Source organism: Sorex fumeus, unplaced genomic scaffold (genome assembly GCF_029834395.1).
Source record: "Sorex fumeus unplaced genomic scaffold, SorFum_2.1 ptg000028l, whole genome shotgun sequence".
Taxonomy (NCBI): Eukaryota; Metazoa; Chordata; class Mammalia; order Eulipotyphla; family Soricidae; genus Sorex; species Sorex fumeus.
The window spans coordinates 4,876,443-4,892,373 of record NW_026606085.1 but is presented as its reverse complement, the minus strand read 5'-3'; the positions used below and the strand labels follow the sequence as shown (position 1 = coordinate 4,892,373).

General features: G+C 46.6%; 1 protein-coding gene across 1 annotated transcript in view; it reads right to left on the bottom strand.

Moving 5' to 3' along the window:
• The window catches only part of CHD3 (chromodomain helicase DNA binding protein 3), a 30,827-nt gene extending 26,580 nt beyond the window's left edge, over nucleotides 1-4,247 (bottom strand). Inside the window, exon 1 of the mRNA XM_056114909.1 lies at nucleotides 3,945-4,247. Coding sequence (XP_055970884.1) covers nucleotides 3,945-4,218 — 274 coding nt within the window. The 5' untranslated portion in view covers nucleotides 4,219-4,247. The remainder of the gene's footprint in view (nucleotides 1-3,944) is intronic.
• Nucleotides 4,248-15,931: the final 11,684 nt, after the last annotated feature.

The window sequence follows — 15,931 nt, the reverse complement described above, 5'->3', positions numbered from 1 at the left end:
CTTACTAACAAGGAACCAGGCTCTAGGCCGTAGGCTCTGACTGTGGCAGGTCCTTTCAGTCCCCGCCAGGACTCCTCCTGCCTTCCCCCTCACTTAGCCAGCTGGCATCATGCCCAGAAACTAGGGAAGCCATGCCCAGCTGCTGGCCTGGCCTGACCCCAGCACTTTGAGTGGGGAGACACAAGTTGGCAGCTCCCTAAGCCAGATGCTGAGAAGGGAGAGCCAAAGGTGGACACCTGGGTTATTGCATTTTCACCCAGGGGTCCTGACATTCTTTTTCACAATGAGGGGGACCACTATGTTTCCTCAGATAATCACCAAGCTCTTGTCACCCTGGAGGATGAGAAATGCCAGTGGCTGTTTTCACTTCATGCCCACAGATCAGTGTCTAGTTCAGTCGTTACAAACAAGGTCTCCACAAATACCTCAAATTTCTCCTCCCCCAAGTTGCCTGTAATCTGTCTTCCAATATAGTTCCATTCCCTGCTCCTTTTGAGTAAAGGTCTTGTACTTTGTCTTCATCTCACCATTCTTCTCCAGTATAGTCCTAGACATTCTGATCCGTTCATAGATCAGCCACATGGCAGACAGAAGTACAGACTCATACCCATATTCAGTCTCAAACTCATACCACATACCCACACATACTTCTGAGCATAAATCCAGAGAACCTGTACCTGCTTTCAGCAGGGCTAGGTCTCGGACCTTCGTCCAGATATCTCTGTCGGAGAATCAGAGCTAGTTCTTCCCTGATGTTCTCCCACCCCATTCTCCATGACTCCTGCCAATCTGTCCAGGCTTGGGGAATCATCTGGAGATTTTCTTCATTTGGAGGAAGATGATGAGGCCACAGACTAGAGGCCCTGTTTGGTCTCCCTCCCCCAGCACTTGACTAACCAGCCAGACCTGTCTTGCTCAGGCAAAGGCTGCCGTACATAGGGGAAAGGCCTTGGCCCAGCCCCTTGCTCTAGGATACACAATCCTTCCTCCTTCAAGAGCCAAGGGAAAATTAGCCACAATTAACACCCGAGGCCTTGGTTTCTTTTGCCTCCAAATCCTGGCACCTCTGTCCTTCAAAGCCTAACTCCAGCATCCTATGTCCTCCCTGCAGGAAGAAATTCTGAGGTTTGAGTTGGGAGCGTCCTAGAGTAAGCCGGTGGTGTGAAAACAGAATAGGGCCAGTAACAGAAAGTCTGGAAAACTCGTGCCCCAGCAGCCAGGGCTCCCTAAACGCCCGGGTGCTTCAGTTAATGCGAACGTGGAAACTGCGGGTACTGGGGCAGTGGCAAGGGCGGGCTAGCTGCTAGGACTAGGTCACGCCAGCAGGTAAGGAGCAGCACAAGTTCAGGAACCTCGCGAGGGCTTCAACTCCCTCCCAAACACGGTAGGAAGTTCCCGAAAGGCGGCGGGGTGGGAGAGGCAAGGTAGAACGGCGAGAGGGGAAGCAGGGCGATAAAGCAAATCCAAGTTCCAACCTCGGTCTCAGCAGCCACTCAGCGCCTGCAGGCGGGGCGGGCGCTGGGCGGGCGCTGGGCCCGCGAACCCCAGAGCGGGCGGAGCCGCCACGGAGCCTCGCCTCCCGCCCGCCCGCTGCCTCCTAATCTCACCATCAATCTCTCACACATATATTTATTTTTTCTCAAATTCCCCTCCCTCCCCAACAACGAACCTCCATAATAGGTCTGCTGCACATGCGTATTGCACGCAGGGGGTGGGTTTGTATGTTCAGACCTTTTGCAAAGAAACTACCAGAATTTTCCGCACCACCCACAATCGTTCCCCACCCCCACCTCCAAGAAATCACATCTATATATTATGTTATATTATTTCTCCATCCTTGCCAGAAGGGGGAGGGAGGAGAAAGGAGATTTGGGCTTCCTGCTTCCCTTCCCCCATCAACACGAGTGCTATTATTTTAAACCAATGTAAGGAGACTCCAGGGGGGGGGACGGGGGAAAAATTAGTGTGGGGCAAGAATGTGAAACAAAATGGTGAGAATCAAAACAGAAGGAAAAACAATAGAAGTCTGTAATGCATACAAATTCAAGGCGGAGGGAGGGAAGCCCGAGAGGAGGATTGTTTTGCCGCACTTAGGTAAAGAAATAGTGAAGAGACTAAAAATATTTTTCAAAAGTTTTACCTCAGAAAGTCATCTGAGGGGGTGTATCTGGGTCACTCACTGACTTGCAGGGCTGACAGGGAGATAAAATTGCAATGGAAAAGAGGAGGTAGGCATTAATTTCAGACAGAAAATTAAACAAAAAGCGGTTGGTGTCCTTTTCATCTATGCAAAGAACGGGGGGGGGGGGGGGGGGGGGGAAGAGAGGGAGTTTTGACACACAAAGACCTCAGATTTTTTTTTTTTTGCTCCTCTCCCTCACAAACCCAAATCGCAAATCAAAATACCCAAGTGGCGACGTTCCAAATTCAGAACACAATTAGGAGACAACTTCAACCTCCCAAACAGGCTTCCTTTCTTTTTGTTAGCACCTCTGCAGTTTTCCAAGCAATTCCCTCCCCATAATTCTTTATTGATTTTCCCTAGTGGTTCTGGAGACAACTTTGAAAACTTTCCCCTTTGTTAAGCATCGTGTGGGGGAGAGGGTGGGGGGGGGGTAGCGAGGGGAGGGAGGCATCTAGGACCTCATCAGATTTAGGGAGGCATCCAGGACCTCATCAGATTTGCATCCTCACCCCCAATTAAAAAAAATTCTCGTACCACCTCAAAGATGGTCTCAGTGGGACAGGAACATCTGCCCCACGAGCCACACAGTAGGAGTTTTCCAAAGCAGACTGCAAGACGTTTGGACCTGCGTGCATTTGTGCAGCAGTAGACCCAGGGGCCTGGGGTGTGGACGTTCCTTTTCCCCTCGGCCGGAGGTGCCAACCCCCCTGAGATGCTCACACATCCTAAGGGAAACTGGAAATAACTTCACGAGGTCTGCGTGGGGCCACTGCCAGACCCCTGAAGCCAGCTGGCACCTCCAACACTCGCTAAACTGCCCAGAGTGCCCACTTACTTGCGGGGGGGCGCCAACGGGGCGGGGGGGGCTGTGGGGCGCTCACACCCCCAGTGTAGGGAGGGTGTGAGTGACTTCTGCTAAAGAGTGACAGTGACTGGCAGCCACGTGAGAGTCACAGCTGGGCCACCTCACACTGGGGGGACGAAGGGGGGACACTTGACACACACAAAAAAGCGCAGCGCGGCGAGCCGAAGATGAGGAGTAGGCGAGCGCCCGGTCCCCCCCACACTCGCCTCACACTCTGGCTCCGGCTGGGGGGCCAGAGGTGAGGCGGCGGCGGAAGTGGTCGGTCTGCGCCGAGTGTGGCCACCACCTGCTCCCGGACGTCGGCCAACACGTTCCCACGACCCTCTCCCCAAGTAGCACCGCACGTCCCCGTGAGTCGGCGAGCACTGGGGACGCCGCCCGCGGCGCGGGGCGGGGCGGGGCGGGGGTCCGACGGACACCGCGACTCCCTCGCCACCCCCTCCTCGCCCCGCTGCCGGGAGGAGGAGGCCGGGGCCACGGTGGGCTCCGACGCCCCGACCCCGGCCCGCGGCCCGAGGGGTGCCCGGGCGGCCGCCCCTCCCCCCCGCCCCTCCCCCACGCCGCCGCCCCGCCGCGGGGTCCCGCGGGTCGCTCGCTCGGCCGCGGAGGGGCCCGGCGGGCCGCGGCCGGCTCCTGCCTGCCCCCTCCCCGCCGGGGCGAGGAGAACGCCCTCCGCCTCCGCCTCCCCCAAAGCCGCGACCGGGCGGCCGGGTCCGCGCGCGCAGCTCCGGCGGCGGGGGAGGGGTGCGGGGGAGGGGAGGAGGCCTGGCCCCGCGGCCGCCGCCGCCCGGACCGCTCGGACCGCTCGGACCGCGGCGCCGCCGGACTCGCCTCGGCTCGGCCGCGCGGTGGGTGCCGCCCCGCCTCGCGGCTCGCTCGGCTCGCGGGGGCGGCCGGGCGGGGGGCGCTTACCTGGCGGGGGCGGCGGGGGCGGCGGCGGCGGCGGCGGCGGCGGGAAGAGGCGGCAGCCCGGGGGGCCGTGGCGGTCGCGGCCCCCGTCGGGGCCCGGCCCGCGCGCCAGGAGCCCCTCGTCGTCCTCGTCGTCGTCCTCGTCGGCCGCCTCCACCTCCTCCTCCTCCTCGTCGCCCTCTTCGTCCTCCTCTTCTTCCTCCTCCGACACCGCCATCTCCTCCTCCTCCTCCTCCTCGTCCCTCAGAGGGGAAGCCATCCTGTGGCTCTGGCCCCCCCACCACCCCCCCACCCACCGCCCGCCCGCCTCCCCCACCGCTACCACCTCCTCCTCCTCCTCCTCCTCCTCCTCCTCGGCGGCGGCGTCCTCCTCCTCCTCCTCCTCACCGCCTCCCCCAGCCCCCCGGACCCCCGGGCCGCCCCCCTCCCAGACCCCCGCCCTCGGGGCCGCTGCCCGAGGAGGGGGGCAGGAATCACCCCCCAAAATTTTCCTGGATAAAATGGGGAGGGACTCCCCCTCCTTCCTCCCAGGAGAACAAGAAAGGGGGATTGAAGTGTGTGTGAGTGTGAGTGTGTGCGCGCGCGCGCGCGCGGCTGTGTATCTGTGTGTATCTGTGTGTATATGTACATACACACATAGACAAGTTTTCGACTTTCCCCAGTCCCCCTCTCCGTCGCTTTAAGTATATTTAAATTCTGAGGGGGGCGCTCAGAGATATTTCTCAGAACTGAGACACTAAGATGGCCGCCTTGAAATTATTTTTGAGACAACCCCCCCTCGGCACCGCCACCCCTTCCATGAAGAAAGGGAGAGGGGGATCCCCTTTTAAAACCAAAATGGCTGGCTTAATACTTCAGTTTTCACCCCCATCCTCTTCCCTGTTACACCTCCACCTCCAGCCCTCCACCCAGGAACCGACAAATTTCTCCCTTTTTTCATAACTGATTAGTGCACAGATTAATATTTTTCTCGTGTACCGTGTGTGCGTGTGTATGTGTGTGCGCGTGCGTGTGTGTTTGTGTGTGTGTGCGCGCGCACGCACTTATTGGGGGGCATGAAGGGTTTCTACATAAAACAAAAATGGCTGCTGTGACTAACTCCCCCCCCTTGTAAAAAATATTTGGAGGGGGGCATTAATCAGTACTCATGCTCAGTCTGACATCAGCATAAATTGTTAAAGGTTAGCTAGTTAGACACTAGTCCAACTAGACATTTTTTTCTTTTCTTTACTAGCCTCTTCCTCCCCACCTCCCTTCTCTCTTAAAGAAAAGCTTTTTTTTTCCCCTGAATATTTCAGAAGGGAGTGGTTTGATGTGAAGGTTTTCTTTTTTCCCCCTTCAGGCATTGAAGAGGAAAAAATATATATGTTTGTATGTAACTGTTTGAGCATACCTCATTGGAGACAAAATGATTTAATTGTGTACATATCTTTTAGGTGAAAAGCGGTGTTGGATTTTTTTTAAAGAAGTGATAGAAATCATAGTGACTTTGGGGGGAGAGATATGAATAGATACGATGATTGAATTTTTTCAAAGGAGTCCATGTTTGATTCTCCCCTTTGCCCAGCCTTTCAGTGATTCATAATTATAAATTTTATCTTCACTCCTTTCCTTTCGTTCACTCTTCTTCTCCCAATTACTTGATTGTAATATTCATCTGCCATGAGAAATTAAAAAGTAAAAAAACATTTTTAGAAAGGAGCCAAAGTCTGAAGATTTTGAAATTCTCTTCTCTCCATTTTAATATATTTCCTTTCCTCCGTGATCTCCAGTATTGATAAAGTGGAAAAAACTGAGGCAATGTGAAAAGGGAAAGTAACTGGAACTTCTGAGAAAAAGAAAGTTAGAGGAATGTATTCTTGCATTTTTATCTGACTGACTGACCCGTGATTTCCTACATACACCAGTGTTTATCTTGCACGTAGTTTCAGGAATCCGATGGAGGTTTAAAAGGAGTCCAAAAGTAACTTTCTCATCCAGGGATCTGATCAGTGAACTTAGAAAATAAAACTTGCCAATTGAGCAAAGCAAGGAAAGGAAGGAGGGTGATTAGATCAGTCCCAGCCTTTCTTTACCTTGTCACACTTTCCTTACTCTTGTTCCTTCCCATTCTTTGATCTCACTCTGCCCTTTTCTTCCCATCCTGTGCCTGTGGAATAATTTTCCTCAGAGGTTGTTTCTCTGCCCCTTCAGTGTAGCTGCTGGTTCATCCAGCCGCCCCTGCAATATTAAGGAGCACCTTGAGCAAGGGCTAAGTGGCCCAACTCAAGGGCTTTAGTGACAGAGTACTACGCAAATTTTTGTTTTGATGACAAAGTTTTCATTGGTGTCCCATCTCCCGCACCAATTTACTGAGCCTTTATTTCCATCTTTTTCTCAACCTGTACTTTGGAATTCTCTTGCCTCTGCTACTTTATTTTCCTTTAGTGGGTCTCACCCCATCTCTCTTACATTTTATTCTGTGATGTCCTCTTTCTCAGTGTCTCTGTACTTGTCTATCTGGGTATTCCCTTCCTTTTATGTGTAGCTTTATTATTCACTGAAATTTTATTTTCCATTTGGCTTAGGCTTTACCAGTTCCAAAAGACTTTTCACCTCTGCTTATTTCTGACCTTTGGACTCTGTGTGTTGTGTGTGTGCTTCTTCCTCTCTATGTGCATGACTCCCCGTTCTTTCTGGCCTCTCAGTTGGTGTCTGGAAAGATTGTCCCCGGAGTGTCATGTTCACCACAGTCTCTTCCTCTATGCCCTCTCTCTGTGGAACACTTTTGATTGCCTGCACATGCTGCAGGTGCGGGTGGCCAAAGGTGGTTGCGTGCATCCCTGGATAAGCATTCGTCATTCTCCTGAGAGTGCTTTACATATGGCTTCGCTAATTTTCCTGGTTCTCCCTCTTGCCCAGCTCTCCTCCTGTCTGCCTGGCCTCTCTGTTCTCCCTGCTGACCTCTTGATTTTTCTTCACCCATCCTTGTTTCTGCCTGCCTCTCTACCTGCTTACTCCTATTATGGTGTCTGCCTGCTTGCTTGTCTGCTCCTCCCTGACTGGCTGGCAGCCTTTTTCTCTCTGGTTGTCTGTCTGCTTTTCTGGCAGTTTGCCCACCACTCTCTCTAACCATCTGTCTCTCCGCCTGCCTGTCTCTATCACTTTTTTTAGCCTTCGTCTCTTGGTTTGTGTCCCTTCTGGCCCTGCCATGGTTCTCTGTTTTGAATTGCCCCCTCTACTTGTTCCTTCTATTTATTTCTCTGAAGTTCCTAATTTTTCCTTAACTCCCTCTTATGTCTGTCTTATCTGTCTACCCTGCTTGCTTGCACTGTCCCACTTTTCAATGTTCAGATCTTTTAGTCTCTTTATCATCAGTCTTTTCTCCTTTAACATCTCCTCAGTGGTGAACGTCTCACTATCTAAACCTCTGAGTGACCCTTTTACCCCAAAAGCCTTAGTGTGATACTGGAGAAATAGTTCAGAGGATTGAATATTTGCTTTGAATGCACGAGGTCCAAAGGATCACAGCACTCTAACAGTTCCTTGAGCCCATCCAGAACAACCCCATTCCCACCTCCAGTACAGAGTTGGGAATATCCCTGAGCACCTACAAATGTGGCCCCCAAACAACTGAATTTTTTTTGGTCACCTTTCCATATCTCTTCTGCATTTTTTTCATTGCTTCCTTCCATTTTAGTTGTATCTTTTTCTTTTGTCTTCTTTCATCTTGGTTTTCCAGCTTCAGTCTTTTTGCCATTTTCCCAGTTTTTTTCTTGTTGTCCTCATTTTTTTTTTTTGTCTACCAAGGCTCTTGCTGTTCTCCTCGTTTCTTTTTTTTCTTATTTTTCTTTTAAACAGATAGTGCATAGCACAAAATTTTTGAAGTACAAATATTCTGAGAAGTGTAATCTCGCTTCATGAACTCTCCTAATCCCTTAGTTTCTCTCCTCTCCTCTATTTTACATTTTTTTTAGCTCCTGTTCCAGAGAAGAGTCTACCCATGTGTAAGTCTACTTGCATTTTGCTGTACTTTTTACTGTAAAGTAAGTGGTCCTGATGAAGCACACCTTTGCTGGTCTCTTCATCATTGAACTGCATATTAATTGAGAAAAGACATGAAGACTCTAAGCAGTCCTAAAAATGAAATATAAATATAGGTTCAATTAATATGTAGAGATTGTTGGTAAGTTGAGCTTAAATGCGCATAGAGTAGATGGAGAATTGCTCTACATTTCCCACGGTCTTTATGAATTCCTCAGAGGCCCGTGACTCTGGATCCTTCTAGGTTCAGCAGCACCCTTAGCCTAGGTTTATCCAAGAAGATTCTCTTCCTTGTAGTTTAAAACACTTTGCTTTTCATTCTTGGATTTTCTTACATGCCACCTTAGAGTTCCTTGAAGGAAACCAAGACGTACTACTATGGGTCTCTTCAGAAAGATGGTGGGTAAATTTATTTACACACAATATACTTTTCTTTCATTTCTGCTTTTTTATTGCCCCTATTCCTCCTATCTTTCCTCTTAACTATCTGACTTGGTTTCCATTCTAGCTTCTCTCTTTGATTAGCCATTTTTCCCTCTCTTCTGTTTGATTCGTTTGCATCCTCCATCATTCCATCTGTCTCTTGGATTCTCCCTTTCTATTTGCAATAATGTATATGGTAGCACTTTGTAAATTGTAAAGCACTTATAAATAGTATAAAACTCTTATTTATCTCACTTCTTTCCTTAGTGTCTGCCTACCTTCTCTCTTTACCCTTTTTTCTATTTATCTGTCTGCATTCCTCTTGATAATCTTGCTTGCCTCTTGTCAGTCATTTTCCTTTCTCTTCTTGACAGCTGTCTGTTCTTCTACCATTCTTTTTTTTGTTCAAGTCTTTGGCTTTCCATGCCTACCCAAGTTCCTCTCTATTTCTTTTACCTGTCTGTTTTCTCTGTTCTTAGGTCTTTTATCTATGGCTATGTGTCTCACTGTCTCTAAGCTGCTCATCTCCTCCATGTCAATTTTAATGTGAACAGCACTCTGCCTTTTTCTTTTTGTCCTCCAAAATATAAAAATAAAAAATACTTAACATCACTGTCACTGTCCTCCCATTGTTCATCGATTTGCTCGAATGGGCCCAATAACATCACCATTGTGACACTTGTTACTGTGTTTGGCATATCAAATACGTCCCAGGTAGCTTGCCAGGCTTTGCCATGTGGGCGAGATACCCTCGGTAGCTTGCCGGTCTCTCCAAGAGGGGCGGAGGAATCGAACTTGGGTTGGCCATGTTGTCTGCGTGCACGGCAAATGCCCTACCCGCTGTGCTATCGCTCCAGCCCAAATAGTTAATATTAAATACCATATGACTGGTAGAGGAGGACATATTTGGTGTTTAATGGGAAAATTATTAAAGTGAGAACAGAGAACTTGGTCATCTAACTATCACAAGCCAGAAGCAAGCCAGAAGCCCTTTCTCTACCTCACTAAAAAAAGTTACAAAAAATATTGTAAGGAACAAAAACAATAGTTTTTTTATATACATAAGTAAAAGCTGTAAATCCTTTCTCCAGATAAAAGCTACATATGTGAACTGTTTTTATGACATTTATTTTTTCATCATCCTGTTATTCGTCGATTGCCTCGAGCAGGCCCCAGTAACGCCTCTTTCATCCTAGCCCTGAGATTATATTCAAGGCTCTTTAGGAGAATGAGACCCATCATTGTTACTGGTATTTGGCATATTTGGTACGCCACGGGGAGTTTGATACGACATTATGAATATCCTAAAGTATGTGAACCTCGGGGTAAAGCCCTAATGTAGGGAACCAATAAGAGTGATTGATAGAGCACACATATATATTATTTATACAACAAGCCGACCAAAGAACTTAAAAAAAAAAACCACTTAAATCTTACAGGTTTTGTTTTTGTTTATGGGCCACACCTAGTGGTGCTCGGGGCTCCTCGCAGACCTCGAGGCACCATATGGGATGCTAGGGACTGAATTTGGTCAGCTGCATACAAGGCAAGAACTCTGCCCCCACTGTACTATCTCTCCAGCCTTGAAATCTATTATTCTACCCTAGGAAATGTTAAAGCAATTTCTACGTGTTTTTTGAAATATGTAGGTTAGTAATAGTAATAGAAAGTTTACAGAGTATTCAAGATCTAATTGTGAAATTTTAGAGGTGAAGACCATCTAAACCAGTGATTCTCAAATGGCTAATTAATGTTGCAGCTTGTCTCTCTTAGGAAAGTCTGCCTTTTGTTCTGAAACTGTATAATACATATACACACATATGTAAATTATCAAATTGAGATATATTCGTATGGAATGTCTGTAATACATCTAGAGAGAGAAAAGAGATTTTGGTTTGGAGCCATAGAGCAGTGCTCTATTCTGGCAGTGCTCAGTACATTGTATGCCAACGCCTTACCCTCTAGACTATCTCTCCAACCCCAAGAAAAGACGTTTTTACTTCTGGGTTTGGTTTGGTTTTGATTTGTGTTGTTTTGTTTTGGGAGGTCTTCCAGTGGTGGGGCCCTGGGTTCACTCCCGATGATTCGTGGCCAGAATTTTGAATACTAGGGCCTGAGGATACAGTGCTATTTAGGCTATGTGGTGCCAGGAACCACCAGGGCCAACCTGAAGTGCTTGGTATCTACCAGGGGTGCCTCCCATGATGCTGGGTCCTCTGGAGCTACATCCAATGAAGCTTGGGTGTTATATGGTGCTGGAGATTCAAATTGGGGACAGAAACATGCAAGACATGCAGCACCCTAACCCCTAACCCCTAGAGCTCCTTTTAATAGTTCTATACAGTTTGAAAAATTTTCATTGTACATGTTCATTTTTTATAGTTATAAAAGAGTTGTCTTTTATTAAATAAAGGTAGTGCATTGTAGGCTTGGGTTTTGTGCTTACCTTTAGACACGGGGAGATGGGGACAGGGGTGGAGCATACCCAAGCAGTTATCAGAGACTGTTCCCTGCTCAATATTTGGGAATAGTTCCTGGTGGTGCCTAAGGATTGAATCAGCCTCCCACATGCAAATCTTGTGCTCAGCCTTTTGAACTAACTCTGGCCTGGCTTTTACTAATTGTTTTTGCATAGCACAGTAGCAGTTCAACAAGGTGGTGCTGGAAAAATAGTACAGTAGGCAGGGAACTTGACTTGCTTCTCACCAGCCTGATTCCTGGCACCACATATGGTCTCCTGAGCACTGCGAGGAATGGATCCCTGAGCACAAAGCCAGGACTATTGACTGAGCACAGCTGGGTGTGACCCCCAAACCGCCCTCCTGCCAAAAAAGTCAACAGGTCCATGTTAATCAATAACAATTATATAGCATTATATTGGTTATTGAAATGTAAAAGCCTGTATCTACTGCTGTGATCTAAATTCTTGATATCATGAAGATACTTTAATTCTTCACAAATCATGTTTATGATAATTTGCCATAAATAACAGACATATGCAGTTATGTGCATATCAGTTTTCTTTAAGTCAATTCACATAAATGTCCCTAAAAAAGTTAATTTTTGGAGCTTGTGCTATGGCTCAATTGTAAGTGTTTGTGCCTCACTTATATGTGTCGGCTCTAGGCTTAATTCCATAAAAAGTTTACTAAAAAAAAAAAAAAGGAAGACCAGAGAGATAGCTAGAAGGGCTAGAGTGAATGCCTCAGATCCTGAGCTTGACCCTAGTTGAATATCACTGGGGGTAGTCTCCTAGGGCTCCTGAGCACTGTTGGGGAGGCACCCACCCCACCAAAAAATTTTGTGGGTACAGAAGTCTAGGCCCAGATGTTGAAAGAATTGTCTTAAGTTGTTAGAGACAGAACCAGGAATTGAACATTTATCTTCTAATTTCTAGTCTGGGTTCTTTCTACTCTATATTAGATTATTTCTAAATCAATGGAATGACTTAGGGTTTGGGTTTTTTCTTTGGTGAGGGGTAGGGACTATACCTGATGGTGCTCAGGGCATACTCTTTGTTCAGGGATCTTTTCTGGCAGGGCTCGATCAGGACCATAAGTGGTACCAGGGATCAAACTTGCTTGACTACGTGCAAGGCAAGTGCCAATTTTTACTGTGCTGGGAATTAAAGCCAGGGCCTCACATGCAAAGCAAGCGGTGAGCTTCATCTGTTGCCCTGTCTTGGATTTAAGTTAAACTAATTAGGGGATAAGAGAGGTAGTTCAGCAAGATGAGGATATGCTTTGTGTGTGGAAGACCTGGGTTCAAGTCTTGGCATTGGTGAGGGCAACCCACTAGAACAGTAATAGGTAATCACAGAATAGAAACAGTTTTTCAATGTGAGTCTTTTAAAGCAACTTGAAAATTTGTGACCAAGGCTCAGCTTGGTGGAAGGAGAAGGTCTGGCATTTTAAACACTCAAAAACTTCTTCAATAATAATATGGGTATTGGGGAGCTGGAGAGATAGTAAAATGGTTAAGGCACTTACCTAGCATTAAAAAAATACTGTCTCTCTCCCCAATTCAGTAATTTTTAATACTTTTTTTTTTTTTTGCTTTTTGAGCCACACCCAGTGGTTCCTCCTGGCTCTGCACTCAGGAATTACCCCTGGCGGTGCTTGGGGGACCATATGGAATGCTGGGAATCGAACCCAGGTTGGCCGCGTGCAAGGCAAACGCCCTACCCGCTGTGATATTGCTCCAGCTCCTTTAATACATTTTTAAAGTTGTACAGTATTATTTAACTTCAGAATATTTTCATCCAAAAATGGAACTCTAAATCCCTGTGCAGTCATTCCCCATCCTCTGTATATGTTTCCCCAAGCACTACAGAGTGTGGCCCCTGAGCACTCAGTGTGGCCCAAAAATCATAATAACAATAATAATACGAATAGTAAACTGGTGAATAGCTCAATGGTCATATTCAATAGCACATGCTTTTATGTATGCTGGAATCTTCGTTTCAGTTTTCAATACCATGAGGATACCAAGAACCACAAGAATAACCCCCAAGCACAGCCTGTAGTGGTCAGGTGTGAGCACTGTCAGGTGTCGCCAAAATGATAACAATAATCCACTGGTGGAGGGATGGGTATTTGATCATTGTATAATTGAAACCCAAGCACAAAAATTTGTAAGTCTACAACTGTACCTCATGATGTCTCACTAATAAAAAAAAAAGATAACAATAACAATATGGATAGTGATGATTTTATGGGCTGTAAGGTTTAATAATTAAGAAGAGAGATCTCGATAAAATAAAAATTAAAAAATAGCAGTACTCCTACATTAAGGGAAAAAAAAGAAGAGGGGCTGGAGCAATAGCATAGTAGGGAAGGCGTTTGCCTTGCACATGGCTGACCCGGGTTCGATTCCCAGCATCCCATATGGTCCCCTGAGCACCGCCAGGAGTAATTCCTGAGTGCAGAACCAAGAATAACTCCTGTGCATGGCCAGGTGTGACCCAAAAAGAAAAAAGAAGAGAGATCGAGAGATCTTGAAATGGGGAAGAGAGGAGTTCAGAGAAAAACTTTTATAAATGATTATATTTGAAGTATGTTTCAAAAGGTAAGTAGGATCTGTAAAGTATAGAGGAGGAAGAATGGCAGACTGGACCTCAACTGGCAAGAGTAGTAAGTTCATGGAATAAATTGTTACAGGGGTTGGAGAAACAGTACAGAGGATAGGACACTTGTCTTGCACATGGATGATCCTTGAAAACATGCTAAGTGAAAGATAGAAAAGACCATGTGTTGTGTAGTTCCATGTATATAAAATGTTCAAAATATAGTAACTTATAGAGGTAAGAAATAGATTAATCATTGACAAGGGCTGCGGGGAGAAGATGGTGAATGGACTGCATAGGGGTTTGGAATTCCGTTTTTGTGATGAAAATATTCTGGAGTTAAATAATACTGTACAACTTTGAAAATATTAAAAATTCCTGAATCAGGGACAGGACGATACAGTAATTTTTTTAAATTATTGAACTGTGCAATTTAAAATTACAGATTTTGGGTGGGGATGTAAGTCAGCAGTAGAGCACTTACTTTGTGTGTGTGAGAACATAAATTCAATCCCCAGTATCATAATAAAGGTAAAAAGGTAAAGGTAAAGGCCCTCCCGTTGATCGTCGATTTGCTCGAGCGGGCCCAGTAACGTCTCCATTGGAGACTTTGTTGTTACTGTGTCTGGCATATCGAATACTCTCGGTAGCTTGCCGGGCTCTCCGAGAGGGGCGGAGGAATCGAACTCGAGTCGGCCATGTTGGGCGCTTGTAAGGCGAACGCCCTACCGCTGTGCTATCGCTCCAGCCCAGTATCATAATATAAAATAGCAAATTTTATAGTACATGAATTAGATCTCTTTTTTCTAAGTGAAAATTGAGAAAAGCATTTGGCAATTATTTCCCCCTTTAAAGCTAGTTTTGTTCACATTATGGTTATTCTCACTTTAAAAAAAAAAAAGAATAAAACATAGTAAGGGAGCAACAAATGGCCAAAGCTTGTTCTACAGAACTAAGCTTACCTAGTTGGTGTGGGGGATGGGGAGCATCCTTTGAACTTCAGTGGAGGGAAGTGGATGCTCTGGGAGTGGGTGTGGTGTTGGGATGATGTGTCTATGAAAGTATCGTTAATAGTATTGTGAATCATGGTGCCTCAATAAAAATGGGAAAAGTGAAAATAAAAAATATAGTTTTGTTACAGAAGATAGCAATTAAAGATTACATTAAACTGTTAAATAAGGAGGAGCTGGAGCAATAGTACAGTAGGTAGGGCACTTGCCTTGCACCCATCAATCCCCAGATTCCCATATGGTCCTTTGTGCCTGCTGGGAATAATCCCTGAGCACAGAGCCAGGAGTAAGACCTGAACATCACTGAGTATGGCACCAAAACCAAAAAATAATAATAAAGTGTTAATATAAAGGGCCTAGGATGTGGCTCAAGTGGTAACACACATAAAATTGCAATGCAATGCCACGGGTTTGTAAAAACCTCCGAGGGCGGAGGGCGGCCAAAGAGTGGCCCTGACAGCCCTTTCCCTGGCCACCCAGGTTCTGGGGGGCCCGGACCATGGGGCAGACAATAGAGGAAACAAGGGCCAGGCCAGTTGATTGATCAGATGTTGTTTATTCCATTCTCATCCCTGTTCACTTGTCATGATCAAGCTCTTATAGTTAAGAATTGTGGCGCTTTGGCCAGGCCCATCTCGATGCCAGGGTAGCACATAGCTTACCGCTTGCCCTGGTTCCAACCAGTCCCTTGTTGGGACCCTGCTTTTGGGGGCACTAGGAGCGCTAGGAAGTGAGGGCAACTGAGGCTTAAGTTGAGAAAGCAGATGCCCGGGAATGAATAATATTCAAATCCAATTAAATCCCAAGTTACAAAAGCATAATATTAATTATCTTCTTGTGTCTATACAAAAGGACATTGCTTTAAAGTAAACTATTTAAAAGACATAAGGAGAGGAGAAAGGCACTATTAACTTACAATATAAGTTCAGCGTTCTAGAAAGATCTGACCTTACAAATTAACAGAAACTGATTTAGGGGAACAAGCTGATTAACTATTTGGAGAAGAGAGCATAGAGAAGTAGTTACAGATAAAAGAATAGGAGTGACTCAGGAGCACTGGGATGAGTGTGATCCGATAAACCTAAGCACCTTGTGGCAAGGGAGAAAGGACAAAGCAATGTTATCCTACAGGGTTCAATCTCTGGCAATTTATGGTTTCCCCAAGAATTTTCAGGTGTGGTCCTGGTGGTTCCTAAGAATATTACCCAACAGCAACAATAATAGTGATTATACAAATAATAGGGGACCATAAAGATAGCTTCCTGGCTGGTGTTCAAGCTTTGAATGCTGGAGCTCCTGGTTCAGTCCCCAGCACTTCATGGTCTCTTTAGTACCACAGGGAGGGACCCCTGAGCATTAAGTTAGAAGTAGCTTCTGAGGGGGCTGGAGCAATAGAACAGCAGGTGGGGCATTTGCCTTGCACGTGGCCAACCTTGGTTCAATCCCTAACA